The 16,233-nt window shown below is 43.0% G+C and overlaps 1 protein-coding gene across 2 annotated transcripts in view; it reads right to left on the reverse strand.

Annotated features, from left to right (window-relative positions):
* Nucleotides 1–16,233, reverse strand: part of Spast (spastin) — a 46,788-nt gene that overhangs the window by 27,456 nt on the left and 3,099 nt on the right. Inside the window, exons 2-4 of one of the 2 annotated variants that reach the window (XM_036170537.1) lie at nt 8,861–8,944; nt 6,003–6,086; nt 3,024–3,119 (exon numbers count right to left, since the gene is read on the reverse strand). In XM_036170537.1, coding sequence (XP_036026430.1) covers nt 3,024–3,119; nt 6,003–6,086; nt 8,861–8,944 — 264 coding nt within the window. The remainder of the gene's footprint in view (nt 1–3,023; nt 3,120–6,002; nt 6,087–8,860; nt 8,945–16,233) is intronic. The other variant, XM_036170538.1, reaches the window with a different exon arrangement.

Consider the following 16,233-nt stretch of genomic DNA (forward strand, 5'->3'; position numbering starts at 1 on the left):
AATGGGGAAGGGGCTAGAGAGACAGTTCAGTGGTGAAGACCATTTGTTTCTACTGTAGAGAACCTAAGTTGGGTTTCCAGCACTCTGCAGCTCACGCCATCCATAACTCTAATTCCTGGGGGTCTTACATCCTCTTCTGACTTCCACAAGCACCAGACATGAACATGGTACACGTACATACATACAAGAAAAACAATCACACACAAAGTAAACAAATCTTTAAAAGTTAAAAAAAGAACCAAACACATCAAATAGATAATATGAACAATGTATTACATGCATAAACAACAACAACAAAAGGAAATGTGGTTTCTACAAGATGGAGCACAGACTGACACAGCCACAGTGATTGCTGAACCTATATAGACGAGGGGATTCAAGGCAAGGGCACGTCCAAGGACAGTACATTGGATCAAGGTTGTTCCAGAACACGAAGGGAAATTCTGAACCTAGGCTCAGGGAATTAGGAGATATAAACCAGGAAAGTATCCCAGAAAGATGTGATGATGAGATCTTCCTGGGAGAAGGCTAAATAAACGGCACTCACTGCAGAGGAACAAACTCACTGGGGAAGAATTTCTTCAGATGGAAAATAGACCTAAGACTAGAAATCTGAGTGTGGTGGTGCACGCCTCTAATGCCAGCACCCAAGAGGCAGAAGCAGGCTGATCTCTGTGTGTTCAAGGCTAGCCTGGCTGTCTACACAGAGAGTTCCAAGACAGCCAGGGCTACAGAAAGAGATGCTGTCTCACAGTGGTAGAAGCAAGTTTTACAGAATTCAAAGCCTGAAATGCATAATTTAGCAATAAATATTGTCAGCTTTTCCTTTGATGGGACAGGTTCTTTGTTCATTTTCAAGGAAATGTCTGCTAAATACCCACGATGAAGTAACCATCATCTGTCAGTTGCTCTCTCAAGAAAAATGTTGTTTGTAAGTGGTTAGTTCCCTTGCAGCTTGGTCATGCCTTCCTTGACATAGCACTCTCCTGTTTTAGTGTGTGGAATATGAAAAGCTGTGCACCAAGGATTGAGATTGACTGCGTAATACTTCCAGCTTTATCAAGGGCATTCCCTGTATGAACCGTTGGGTGAAGATATGGTGGTGAAGATTGCAGTGAGTGATATTACAGTTTTTTCATCTGCTCATAGGACATCTGAACTTCAGATGTCCTCCAAGGTTGTCAAGGAACATCAGGGCAAATACCAGTCCAGGGAAGGCAGCACACAATGTTTCAGTATTATGGAAAATTTGACCTGTAGTATCATTAATGAAAATTGTGCTTCCTAAAAGGGTCTTGGGGATCTCTAAGAGATGTACTTTGAGACCCTCTGAGCTTTAAAAATGCTTACTTGGGGCTGTTGAGATAGCTCAGCAGTTGGGGGCACTGACTGCTCTTCCAGAAGACCCAGGTTCAATTCCCAGCACCCATATGGCAGCTCAAAACTGTCTGTAGTTCCAGTTCCAGGGCATCTGACACTCTCATACAGACATACATGCAGGCAAAACACCAATGCACATGAAAAAAAGTAAATAAATGATTTTTTAAAAAATGCTTACTTATCAAGGCTGGAGATAGCTCAGAGGTCAGGAGCACTGGCTATTCTTCCATTCTTCCAGAGGACCCGAATTCAATTCCCAGCACCACATGGTGGCTCACAACCATCTGTAAGGAGATCTGGTGCCCTCTTTTGGCGTGCAGGCATACATTGTATACATAATAAATAAATCAATCTTTTTAAAAAATGCTTACTTCTGAGCCAGGAGGTTTTGGTGCACAACTATAATCCCAGCACTTGGGAGGCAGAGACTCTGTGAATTTAAGGACAGCCTGGTCTACAAAGCAAGTTCCAGGACAGACAGAGCTGTTGCACAGAGAAACTTCTCTTGAACCACCCCCTCCCCACAAAAAGAAAGAAATTTCTAGAAAAGAACTACCACAAGGAAGACAGAAGAGTTTTGTAAAAAAATAACAAATGGACTGGAGAAATGGCTGAGAGGTTAAGAAGCACTAATTGTTCTTCCAGAGGTCCTGAGTCCAATTCCCAGCAAATACATGGTGGCTCACAACCATCTGTAATAAGGTTTGGTACCCTCTTCTGGTCATACATGCTGCATACATAATAAATAAATAAATCTTAAACAAAAATAACAAATATCAGAATGGCTAAGGATATATGTAGCAGTGTTACAGAGCTTGCCTAGCATGTGTAAGACCCTGGGTTTGAACCTCAACATTAGGAAACAACAACCAAAACTTATGTCAGGGGCTGGGAGCATTCAAGAAGCTGGGGGGGGGGGGAGGTAGCCTAAGACCAAATAAAACTGGGTTTGTGGTATCAGTAATCTTTAACCACATACAAATTCGAGGCCAGCTGGGATATATGAGACCCTACATCCAAAACGAATCCTGGTGCTGGGGAGGCAGAGACAGGGTACTGTATCAACACAGTAAAAATTGATGTTTGACAAAGTATTAAAATTTCCATGTTAAAAACACAAAAAAAGAAAAACCCCACAAACACTAAAATACAACAAAAATGAAAATATTTTAATTATTTGAAGGAACTTATACAGCTTGAGTGTGGGGGTGCACAACTTTAACCCCAGTACTTGATGCAGAGGCAGGCAGATCTCAGAGTTCAAACCAGCCTAGTCTAGAGAGTTCCAGGCAGCCAGGGCTACACAGTTAAGAGCCTGACTCAAAAAAATTAATAAAATTATGTACAGATATGGTGCAGTATGTTTGTAATTCCAATACTGGGGAAGCAGAGGCATGAACACTGTCGGGAGTTTGCAAGTTAAAAGACACCTGGTCTACATAGCAAGTTCCAAACCATGCCAGGCTCTACTACATCTGTCATATGTTAGGACACTATGAATGATAAGGATACTGTGTGTTCTCCTAATCCTGTGAAAACAAAACAGTTATACCTTCTACTATGTAGCTAAATCAACCTTATAAGGTAAGCAAAAGTTCATTTCCAATGCAAGCTTTAGTTTACATTAGTTAGTCAAAACATACCTGACTGGAGATGTCCATTGCGACACATCAGGTTAGTACTGTCATTATAGACATCCGTTTGTGACTTGGAAAATTGCAAAACTGGTTGCAGCTTCTCTATGCAACAGAGGAGGTTAAAAAAGAACAAAATAAACGGAAAGAAAAATAAACAAATAAAAGGCATGTAGAAAATGGAAAATTTTTGTGTTACAAAGCTGTCAGACAGTGAAAACTTTGCACATATAGGCAATATTCTCTAAAATGCGTAATTAGTAAGAACTCATAGAAAAAGTACAGAAGTTAACATGTGGAAGGCTATGTTGAAAACACATCTTATTCGGGCCAGTAACCTGAAACAGTTACTTATCAACACCAAGTGATGGCTGCTTATCATAAGCTCAAATCCCTAACATAGTGATATTTGGATAAAAAGTGACTGGCTCTTACTATCTACAAACTTATTAAATATTATTGGCAACTTAGAGCATAACTGTATTAGTATTTATTGTTATTGTTATTATTAAAGATGGGGTCTGTTTATGTAGCCTTGACTGTCATAAAACTTACTATGTAGAGAGCAGGTTGGCCCCAAACTCAGAGATCTGCTGAGCTCTGTTGGCATTAAAGACCTGTACTATCAGCCAAATAGTAGTGGTGCATGCCCTTAATCTCAGCACTTGGGAGACAGAGGCAGGCAAATCTCTGGGAGTTTGAGGCCAGCATGATCTACAGAGTGAGTTCCAGGGTAGCCAAGGCTACACAGAGAAACCCTGCAATAAATGAATGAATGAATGAATGAATAAATAAATAAATACCTGTATTATCACAACCAGTTCACTATCTTTAAAAGATTGTACACTACAAAAAGCCTATTGAAAAGGCTTTACAGGGCTCGAGAGATGGCTCAGTAGTTAAGAGCACTGGCTGCTGCTCTTCCAGAGGACCTGGGTTCAGAGGACCTCAGCACCCACATGGCAGCTCACAACTCTGTTAACTCCAATCTTAGGGGCTCCAACACCCTCACACAGACTACATGCAGGTCAAACATCAATGTACACATAATAAATAACACACACACACACACACACACACACACACACACACACACACACACACTGCGCGGTTGGTAACTTCATAATGGACCCAGTACAGCTGCCTCTTGGGAGGGGAATGGGCCACTTGGACACAGTGGGAGGGATGGAGTGATGGTAGTCAAACTTGAAATTTCTGTGACACATAAGATGTAACTAATCAATTGAAAGATTTGCTCCAAACCTACCCCACCTCAAATAACAACCCTCCATAGACGGAGTCTTAGCCTGCTGCAGCCCTCCTTCCTCCCCTTGGTAATCATCTATACGCAGGCTGCCAGACACTGCTCCTAAGTGACATACCTATCTGTCTCATCCAAATAAGGAATGATCACCTTTCCCAAAAGTGCTTTGCTGAAGTAAGTTTGTTTTCTCCTGCATTAGAAAGCCAATGAATCTATGTGTAAATACAGCACTGGGGTGAGGTATATGTAGTCAGTGTGGAATATGCAGTTAACATATGCAAGGTCCTGGTTTAATTATCAGCACTCAATTGAACACAAAACAGTGAAAGCCGAACATACACACTAACTCTTAGACTTATATTCCTAAAGTCAGACAAGCAGGCACCATGCTTGGTTTACAGTGCAGTATCACATGCCTCTGGGACCGGTTAAACAGCAGCTACCCTTTGTATACAAAGCACAAAGCAGTGCGCAGCTTCTGTGTCCTAGAAGTGGCTGACACAATATACCTTGGATCCTTTCTATTTACTTTGGTTAACTGGAGGTAGGTCATCTGATTTTTCTCAATGATAATGCTCTTTAAATCAAAATACTGAGACATACTTACTTGTGTTGGTGAAAGCGTAAGTTAGGAAAATTCTGGTTATTATGTGTTTTCTTTATTAACACAAAAAGTTACCAGAAACATTTATTATCTAGTAAAGACAACTCTGTCTACTCCCACACAAGGTAACACCAAGCAGCTAGAAAATTTAGATAAGTAACATATGCTTGATAAATAAGGTGTATTTGAAAAATAAGATTTGTTTGATAAATAAGGTATATTTGATAATCAAGATTTGTAAATTCCTAAGGTCCACTCAGGTTCACAGTCATATTTGTCTAGCTTTCTCTTTGCTCACTTTAAGCTTTAGCTATCTGGATAAACTAAGCCATACAAACCCCGCAATATTCTATAATGGGAGTGTTTGGTTCCCCAAGAAAGTCTTTTACCCAAGGTCAGGCATTTAGACAAAAGCCTCCATTCTCTCAGGGGCTTGAGGAGTTCTTGCTTGCTAAATAGGAAGACATTCTAATCTCTGGCAAGAGGAATTTATGGCCCTTCCACTAACATATGACTGGTGTTAGTCAGGCAGTGGTGGCACACGCCTTTAATCTAGCACTCAGGAGGCAGAGGCAGAAAGATCTCTGTGAGTTGGAGGACAGCCTGGGCTACAGATCCAGCTCCAGGACATTCAGTACTATTGCACAGAGAAACCCTGTCTGAAAACAAAACAAAACAAAAAACAAACCTGAAAAGGAAGGAAGAAAGAAAGGAAGGAAGGAAGGACGGACAGACACACGGATGGACACAGTAATGGTTAAGAGCATTGGAGCTCTTGCAGAGAGGTTCAGTTCTCACCACCCACATTAAGTGGCTCACAACCACCTGGAACTCTAGTTCCAGAGAATCTGATGCCCTCTTCTGGTCTCCATAGGCATCTTGGTGCATGCTGTGCACATATAAACACCCAGGCACACACATAAAATAAAGTATAATTTAAATTGAGATTACTGATCCACTCTACCTGCTGGTAAAGACTGACTTCTCACTGGAGACTGAGCACAGGGTCTGATACATGCTATGCAAATGCTCTACCATTGAAATACGTGCCCAGCCCTTACCATTAATGATTCATTAAACATTTCAAGTATATTTCATAACTAATTAGAGAAGTTGATACCTAGAAGTTGTAAACGATCCTTGGCCATAACCAAATTAGTTATCATTTTGGCTTGAAGGCGTCTAGCTCTTTCACACTGTTCACCTAAATGGAAAAAAAAAGAATTAGTTAAAATATCTACATTTTCCTACTAAAAGTGTTTTAAGTGTTGCTCCAATTACCTTTATGGAGAATCAAAATCTTTCTTCATAAAGAAATTAAAGTCAGGCAAAGTGTGTGTCTCACACTAGTAATCCCAGGACTTGGATACCAAGTCATGTTCAATATCAGTCAGGATATATACTGAGTTTCAGACCAGCCTGGGCTACAGAGTGAGACCTTGTCTCAAAAAGGGAAGAAGGGGGCAATGCTTTTGTTAGGTAAGATGAAGACCACCTGAAATCTAGGGACTCAGGAGGCTGAGGTGGAAGGACAGCGGATCAATTCAGTCTGGAATACACAGTGGGGACCTGTCTTAAGTACGTATTTATATTATACACCGACATATTACTTCAAAAAATATCTGCCATGGGTCCTCATGGTGGCTTCCAGTCTCCTGCAGCATCATGATTTCACACATATTCAGGAGCCCGTGACGTTTTTTTCTCATCCTCCAGGCTGTGAACTAACACTAAAGACGGCTCAGCCGGTAGAACGGCTTGTCCGCAGGCCTGAAACCCCAGTTCAAGTCCCAGAACCTGAATGGAATTCACAGCTGACTCCAAAACTTGTCCTCTGACCTCCACTCACACCCACACATTATACACACATACACAATAAATAAACAACAAAACAAAAGGCAAAAATCTTTGAGTTAGGAGACAATCTGTCACCTGTGCCAACTTGCTACCACCCAGGCTACAGCCATACTTTGTCACTGCCTGAGCATGAACAAATCTGTCAGATACTAATGTTGTGATGTCTATGAAAGGCACACATTCTATTCAGTAAAATTAAACGCTAAGTGGTAAGAAGAAAACACACTTCCAGGGGTTTTTCTTAACTAAAATGTATTGAGTCATCCCCGTTTAACATTTCTTTGTGGAATTGACAAAGAACTACATGTCTTCCCATTTTTAATTCATAAAGTCATGTTCATCAAAGACTCAAAGACCCAACCACTCACATTCATTTTATTCTGTTTCTTTTTAAACTGACTTTTGCAATGCTTGAGTTTAAATCCAGAGCGTCACCAAAATTTGGCAAATGCTCCGCCACTAACTAAGTCAAATTCTGCTTTTTTATATAAAAGACCAGCTGGGTGTGGTGGTGCACACCTTTATTCCCAGAACTCAGGAGACAGAGGCAGGCAGATCTCTATGAGTTTGAGACCAATCTGGTCTACATATTGAGTTCTAGGCCAGCCAATGTTACATAGTGAGACCCTGCCTCAAACCACAACAACTAAATAACTAAATTTTAAAAATGGAGAGGAGCCATGGCAGTGCACACCTATAATTCCAGCACTTGTGAGGCCTGCATCAAAGGCCTGCTAGAGTGACTACACCATCAGGTTTGTCTAAGGACAGCACAGTGATATTCACAGTAAGGAAATCACCTAATGATCCGTAAGAATGTATCCCCACTGCTAAGCACAACTGTACTTGATTTGTCATGAAAGCTCACACAGTACACAACAGTCCTAACACTTCTAAAAATCCAGCCTTCCTGGGCTGGAGAGATGGCTCAGAAGTTAAGAGCACTGGCTGCTCTTTCAGAGGTTCTGAGTTCAATTCCTAGCAACCACATGGTGGCTCACAACCATATGTAATTCCAGTTCCAGGAGATCTATTTCCCTCTTTGACCTCTGCAGGTGCCAGGCACACACATAGTAAACAATATACATGCTAGCAAAAACACTCATACACATAAAATAAAAATAAATAAAAACTTAAAAAAGGGCTGGAGAGACGGCTCAGAGGTTAAGAGCACTGACAGCTCTTCCAGAGGTTCTGAGTTCAATTCCCAGCAACCACATGGTGGCTCACAACCATCTGTAATGAGATCTGGCGCCCTCTTCTGTATACATAATAAATAAGTAAATCTTTAAAAAAGAGAGAGAGAGAGAGAGAGAGAGAGAGCGCGCGCTCGCGAGCGCCGGGCCGTGGTGGCGCACGCCTGTAATCCCAGCACTCGGGAGGCAGAGCCAGGTGGATCTTTGTGAGTTCGAGGCCAGCCTGGTCTACAGAGTGAGATCCAGGAAAGGCGCAAAGCTACACAGAGAAACCCTGTCTCGAAAAACAAAACAAAACAAAAACAAAAAAAAAGAGCCAGAAGTGGTGGCCCACCTTGATCCCAACGCTCAGAAGGCAGAGGCAGGCAGATCTCTTGAATTTGAGGCCAGCCTGGTCTACAGAGCTATTTCCGGGACAGCCAGAGAAAAAACAAATAAACAACAACAACAAAAAAAACAAACAAACAAAAAAAAAGGAGGATGAGGAAGAGGAGGAAAAGGCTAACTTGATTTTCACTTTTAGAATAGCCAATACATGCACAATTATTAACAATGACATCAAGAAGGGCTGGGGAGATGGCTCAGTGGTTAAGAGCACTGGGTCCTCTTCCAAAGGCCCTGGCATCAATTCCCAGCACCCAGATGGCAGCTCACAACTGTCTGTAACTCCAGTTCCAGGGGATCCGACACCCTCATAGGGACACACAAACACTGTGTGGTATTAACATTTCACCTTTACCTGATCTATCACACCCACATCACGACTCTTCCCTTTGCGTGGCTCCCCAGAGTCACTAGCAGCCATCCTGGTAGTTCGTATAGTATGTAGGGTTTTAGTCCACGAGGAAGCCCTGAGGTGTTCTCCGTGGATAAGGCATTTACTATAGAATTTGAGAGGGCAATAGAAACTATACATATAACCCACCTTGGCCTGTTACTATAATAGCAATTCCTTTTTCTAGTTCTTCAATACCTTTCTTGTACCATTCCACAGCTTGTTCCTTTTGTCCTGTTTTAAAAATAGAAATCATTATTTGTATAGATCATAAGTACGAAAAATGTAGCACTGCCCCAGGTATTATACTGATAAACAACACATGAAAAGGTTGTGATCAAGTTAGTCTAAGGAACATCATGCATATACATAATCAAATAAAAATTTCCATATCATTCTCTATTTCAATTTTCAGAATAAAAAAATCATAACTGATCAGGGTGGCAGTGGCGCGCACCTTTAACCCCAGCACTCGGGAGGCAGAGCCAAGCCAACTCTGTGAGTTTGAGGCCAGCCTGGTCTACAGAGTGAGATCCAGGACAGGCACCAAAACTACACAGAGAAACCCTGTCTCGAAAAACCAAAAAAAAAAAAAAAAAACCCAAACAAATTAAAAAAAATCACAAAATAGAGTGAACTTTTTTATAGACACCATATAACAACTAAGAAATGTGTATTCTCTATTTCCCCAGAGCCTCCCCCTTATAAGACAGTTTTTATATAGCCCTGGGGGCCTGGAACTTTATTTACACAGAGCGATATCCACAGCACTTCCCCTTTTCTTTGTTTTTTAAGGAAGGTTTTAACTTTTACATAGTACAATTACATATAACAAAACAATTATCAAGCAAGAATTACTGTTATAATATTAAAGAAGATATCCTATCTATCTTATATTTGTGAGTTTAAGGTTTTATATCTAACTTGTCTTTTATCATAACTGAGGAAATTGTAACTATCTAGCCTTCAACCACATCAAAGACCTCAGAAGGATATAATATTACCTGAGAAATGAGAAAAGAATACAAGCAACTTTTGGGAGTCTTGCAGGGTAGACAGAGACAGCTGGCAGCCTGGATTGGCCAGTGGCCAGGCAAGAAGTATAGGTGGGACAAGAGAGAAGAGAATTCTGGGAAGTAGAAGGCTGGGGAAAGACACCACCAGCTGCCGCCATGAAAAAGCAACGTGTAAAGACACCGGTAAGCCACAAGCCATGTGGCAAAGTATAGACTAATAGAAATGAGTTAATTTAAGATAGAAGAAGCAGATAGCAAGAAGCCTGCCACGGCCATACAGTTTCTAAACAATGTAAGTTTCTGTGTGCTTTCTTGGTTGGGTCTGAGAGACTGTGGGACTGGTGGGTGAGAGAGATTTGTCCTGACTGGGCCAGGCAGGAAAACTCCAACTACAAGCCCTGGCTGTCCTGGAACTCACTCTGTAGACCAGGCTGGCCTCGAACTCACCGAGGTCCACCTGGCTCTGCCTCCTGAGTGCTGGGATTACAGGTGTGCACCACCACTCCCACTTGTCATTTACTTTTGTGCGTGCATCTATGTGCAGGTACTCAAGCCTTGCATGTGACATGGAAGACAGAGGCTGATGTCCAGTATCTTCTACTGCTCTCCATCTTATTTATCATCACATGGGGCGGGGCATGGGTACATGGCCACAGGACAATCGGTGAAGTCAGGTCCCGAACTTCGACCTTCACAGGGGTTCTGGGACTCACACAGGCTGCAGGCTTGTGCAAGCAGAGTTCTCACCAGCTGCGCCATCTCTCCAGCTCTCTCCTCATTCTGTGAGGCAGCAGCTTTCATTTAACCTGGAGCTCAATGTTACGGCTGGAAGTGGCTTCAGTGGCAAGTGCTTTTTGCCTGCCAAATCACCTCACTGGTGCACCAATCTACACTCAAATGTCAGTATTTGAGAGCTCTCATTGGCTACATTCTTTTTTAATTTTTAAGATTACATATTGGGGCTGGAGAGATGGCTCAGTGGTCAGGACCACGTGAGTCTGCAGAGGACCCATTTTCAATTCCCAGAATCCACATGGTAGCTCACAGTCACCCATAACTCCAATTCCAGGGGATCTGATGTCCTCTTTTTGACCTGCTTATGCAGCAGGCATGAACATAGTGTGCACACATATGTTCAGGTACAATATTCCTGTACATAAAATGAAAGCAATCTAAAAGTTTACATGACACATATTTCATCTTGTCTCTCTGTGTGAGCATGCATGTGCTAGCATACGTCAGAAGACAACTTTCAGGGAACTGCTGTCTCCTTCCTATCGGTCCTGAGGATTGAATAGGCTTGGCAGCAAGAGCCTAACCTGATGAGCCATCTCACTGCTATCACTTATATATCACCTTATTTCTCTTAAAATAATAAAATTCTTTATATGCATATGAATATACATGGGGTGGAGTGAGGTACAGCCCAAGTGTGGAGCAAGTCCCACCTTCACCTTTATGTCCTGAGTTCCAGGACAAACTCAGGCATCAGGCTTTGAAGCAAGGGCTCTTTTCCAAGAGTCACCTTGCCAGCCCTTTTCCAGCCTGTAAAACCTCGAGTATTTAAAGACTTTTTGAGAGTTTGAATTAGATGTCTAAGAGAACACAAAAATCAAAAGCCATAGAACCATGGGCAAACTAAACTTCACTAAATTTAAACTCCTACTCTTCACTGCCAGTGTTCTAACAATGAAAAGACACCAAACAGGCTCTAAAAAAGTCAAAACAACAACATGCTTAGCAAAGGACTTGCAGCCGGAATTACAAAGGACTCTCATCAAGCAGTGATGAAAATGGCTGAACACCTGAGGATGCAGTTTGGTGGTGAAACGTTCTTGCCTTGTGCAAAGCCGTAGGGACCTCAAGTCCCCAAGTGGAGAAAATGAAACAACCTATGCACAGTCCCAGAGACACACGGACATCCATGTTAGTAAACAAGCACACGGAGACTACAAATGAAAGCCATGTCGCCAGCCCGGCAGCACAGGCTGTGAGCCCAGCCACTGAGAGGCAGAGGGAAGAGGATCCAGAGTTCAAGGCCTCACTGCAGAGTGACTTTAAGGACAATCCAGAAAACCTACTGAGACCTTGCTTCAAAAAACTCAAGTGAGGGCCAGTGTGTAAAGGCACTTCCTGCCAAGGCTGACCTGGCCACCTGGGGTTTGATCCTGGGACCCACAGGATGGAAAGAACTGACTCCTGCCAGCTGACCTCCACAGGCACACACTGCAGCATGCACCCCCCATTCCACTCCACTCCCCACCGCAAACATATGTACAAAATAAATAATTATTTTAAAGTAAAATGAGGTCTAGAAGCCGGGCGGTGGTGGCGCACGCCTTTAATCCCAGCACTCGGGAGGCAGAGCCAGGAGGATCTCTGTGAGTTCAAAGCCAGTCTGGGCTACAGAGTGCGATCCAGGTAAGGTGCAAAGCTACACAGAGGCACCCTGTCTCGAAAAACAAAAAACAAACAAACAAACAAAAAAAGATCTGGAGCTGTAGCTCAGTGGTGGAAGGAAGGCTTGCCAAGCCAGCACAAGGCCCTAGTGTTCAATCTGTATCACCCAAATTAAGAAATTCAGTAAGATGACACTATATTAAAAACAGAAAAGCCAAGCCAACTTATAGTGATATTTTATTTGTATTGAAATGTGATTTTATTTGTATGTTAATAAAGTTGCCCTGAGGTCAGAGCAAGCCAGAGCAGAAGCTGGGCGGTGGTGATACATGCCTTTAATCCCAGCACTTGGGAGGCAGAGCTAGGTAGATCTCTGTGTGTTCAAGGACACAGTCAGCATGGCCACACACGCCTTTAATCTCAATACCAACCATAGAAGACCTGGAGGTCTGACAGACAGGCAGTGACAAGGAAGTCATGTGGCTGGGTTTACAACCAATGTGAAAACATAACAGAAAGTCTATAAAAAAGAAAAAACACACAGAAGTAGGTCTCTTGCGGAGAGAAAAGACAGCAGAAGCAGTGAAGGGTAAGGCTCTCAGCTCTGACCTCTTGGTTTTTAACTCTGCAAGTGGCTCTGTGTTTCTTATTTAACAAGATGGTTACATCTACACCAACTGTGGTAGTATGAGTAAGAATTGCCTCCATAGGCTCATATATCTGAATGCATGTTTATCCATCAGGGACGGGAACTGTTTGAAAGGATTAGAAGGGTCAGGAGGTGTGGCATTGCTGGAGCAGGTAAGACCTTGTTGGAGGAAGTGTGTCACTGGGGGTGGGCTTCAAAGCCCATGCCAGCCCCCCCCCCCCCCCCCCCCCGTGTGTGTGTGTGTGTGTGTGTGTGTGTGTGTGTATCAGGATGTAACTCTCAACTATTACTCCAGCACCATGAGTGCCACCATGCTTCCAACATGTCCCAGCCATGACTAACCCTTTGAAACTGTAATTAAATGCTTTAATTAAAAGAGTTGCCTTGGTCATGGTGTCTCTTTAAAAATATAGAACAGTGACTAAGAAACCAACTTAAAACAAAACAAAACAAAAAAGAAAACAAACAAAAAAAAAAACCCACCCAAAACAATCTGATACAAAAAGCAATGGAGTAAAATGTCATGTTTGGTGGTCCCAAACAAACTGGTCCTATTAATTGGGTAAGACAGTGGTTCATTCCGATGCTATTATTAGTCTATTTGCTACATGACCCAGCAATTCCTTCATCTACACATTTAACCAGGAATAACAGAACTATCCAAGATCTACCTTAACCACATACACTGTGATTTAAAAAACAAAACAAGGTGCCAGAGAGATGGCCCAGCAGTTAAGAGCACCTGCTGATCTTCCACAGAATCCTGGTTCAATTCCCCCGTAACTACAGTTCCAAGGGACTCAGACTCCCCGTTCTAATCTCTGTGGCCACCAGACACAGACAGACAGACAGACAGACACACACACACACACACACACACACTCACACGCAGGCAAAACATCCATATACATAAAATAATTTTTAAAAAAAGGGGGGTTGGGGACTTAGCTCAGTGATAGAGGGCTTGCCTACTAAGCGAAAGGCCCTGGGTTCGGTCCTCAGCTCTGTGGGAAAAAAAAAAGACAAAACAACAACAACAACAACAAACAACCCAGAAACCAAACAAGGCATAAACCCTCCAACAGTGGCTGTCTTTAGACCTTTTTGTGCCAAGCACACTGAATACTGAGCAGTCAGGAAGAAAGGCGATGCTTTTGCAAAAGACCCATGTCCTTGCACTAGGCTTTCTTTACTGAACCGGGAGGCCTCTGGGTTCTTGGCAAAGGGTGCAGCAGGCAGCCCTGTGTGGCCCACAACTCCCTACACAGACCACATCGCCCTCAACCTGCGGCGCTCCTCGTGTTCCGCCTCCAATCAAGGAGGATCTCTAAAAGCACCTTCCTTCCTTTCAGTTTTTTGAAATAGGGTCTTCTAGATCTCACTATGTCGTTCAAGCAGGCCCCAAACTCTCTTCAACCATCCTGCCTCGGCTTCCTGGGTGCTGGAACAGGTGTAAACCACCATCGCCCTTAGGCAGAGTCACCCAGCAAAAGGAAATTAAGTCTGAAATGAATTCTTTCTAAGTGGTAGATGTACACTTTTCAGGAATGAAAGTAATCACTTCTGATTTCTACTCTCTACCCTCATCTTATGAAAATAGATGTTAACAGGCTTTTGTGTTTTAAATTAATATACAACATTGGATTACACAAAACTAGAAAAATCACTGCCAGAAGTGGAGGCACATGCCTTTAATCCCAGCACTCAAGAGACGAGGCAGGTGGATCTCTGAGTTTGAGGCCAGCCGGCACTATGTAGAGAGACCACGTCTCAAAAACCAACCAACCAACCAACTTAGTTAATTAGGTGGTGAGGCAGTCCGAACGAGAATGTCCCCTGTACACTTACATTGGAACGCTGGTCCCGTTTGGTGCCGTCCGTCTGTGAGGTTTAAGAGGTATGGCCTTGTGAGAGGAAGGGTGCCAAGGGGAGGGCTTTCGGGGTTTGAAGATTCTGGCCATTTCCTCTCATTTCATTTCCCCTGCTTCTTGCTACGGTTCAAGACGTGAGCTCTCAGCTTGCTGCTCCAGCCACACGCCTGCCTGCTGCCAGGCCACCCTGCCATGATGGTGATGGACTCGGAGCTCTGGAACCGTGAGCCTAAATACATACATGACTAGAGGGCTGAGCCTGCTAATCTGACAATCTGAGTTTGATTTTGGGGTCCCACGTGATAGGACAGAACCATCCAGTACAGGTCATTCTCTGACCTCCACATGCATATTATGGCATGTGTGTTCATGTACACACAGAAACACACACAAAAGGAAAATTAACGAAAACTGTGAAAAAATTAACTGATAGGGTTGGGGATTTAGCTCAGTGGGCGAGTGCTAAGCCCTGGGTTCGGTCCTCAGCTCTGAAAAAAAAAAATTAACTGATGAGGACTATTTTATTTAGACACTTTCTGTTCTTGATGCCAGATTCTTCAGCCCTACAACATCCTGAAAAACTGGTTCACTTTCTTCCACACAGCACACTGTGGCCCTTACTGTTAGGTACTACCTGAGAAATCGAACCACACCTTCTGAACCTCCACCCACTTATCTATCTGTAGACACAAAACATGCAAGGTCATGCATGTTCTGGTTAATCCAAAGAACCACTATTACAACCTCTTTTCCTCAAGTACTCTGATTGACTCTTTACCATCATTAAAAATAAGAGAAACAGCCAGGGAGGGAGGGGGAGGCTGGCTTTAATCCCAGCACTTGGGAGGCAGAGGCAGGCAGATCTCTGTGAGTTTGAGCAAGATCCAGGACAGGCACCAAAACTACAAAGGGAAACCCTGTCTTGAAAAACTTGAGAGAGAGAGAGAGAGAGAGAGAAAGGAAGGAAGGAAGGAAGGAAGGAAGGAAGGAAGGAAGGAAAGAAGGAAGGGAGGGAGGGAGGGAGGGAGGGAGAAAGAAAGAAAGAAAGAAAGAAAGAAAGAAAGAGGGGCTGGAAAGATGGCTCAGTGGTTAAGAGCACTGGCTGCTCTTCCAGAGGACCTGGGTTTAATTCCCAGTACCCACATGGTAGCTCACAACTGTCTGTAACTCCAGTTTCAAGGGATCTAACACCCTCACACAGGCAAAACACCAATGCACTTAAAATAAAAATAAATAAATTTAAAAAGAGAGAGAGAGAAACAGCCAGTGTACACCTATAATCCCCACACTCAGAAGACAGAGGCAGATGGGTCTCTGAGTTTGAGGCCAGCCTGGGCTACAGAGTTCCAGGACAGCCAGGGCTACACAGAGAAACCCTGTCTCAAGAAGCCAAGAAAAAGAAAGGAAAGGAAAGGAAAGGAAAGAAGGAAAAAGAGAGAAACACTGTGCAGTATAAAATCATATACGCATGTAACAATGAAGGAAAAAGGAGGCCATAAGTTTGACAGAGAGCAAGGAGGGATCTATGGGGAGTTGGGGGGGGGAGGAAATGCTGTAATTATAGTATAACCTCAAATATATATATAT

This window comes from Onychomys torridus, chromosome 21, assembly GCF_903995425.1.
Source record: "Onychomys torridus chromosome 21, mOncTor1.1, whole genome shotgun sequence".
NCBI lineage: Eukaryota > Metazoa > Chordata > Mammalia > Rodentia > Cricetidae > Onychomys > Onychomys torridus.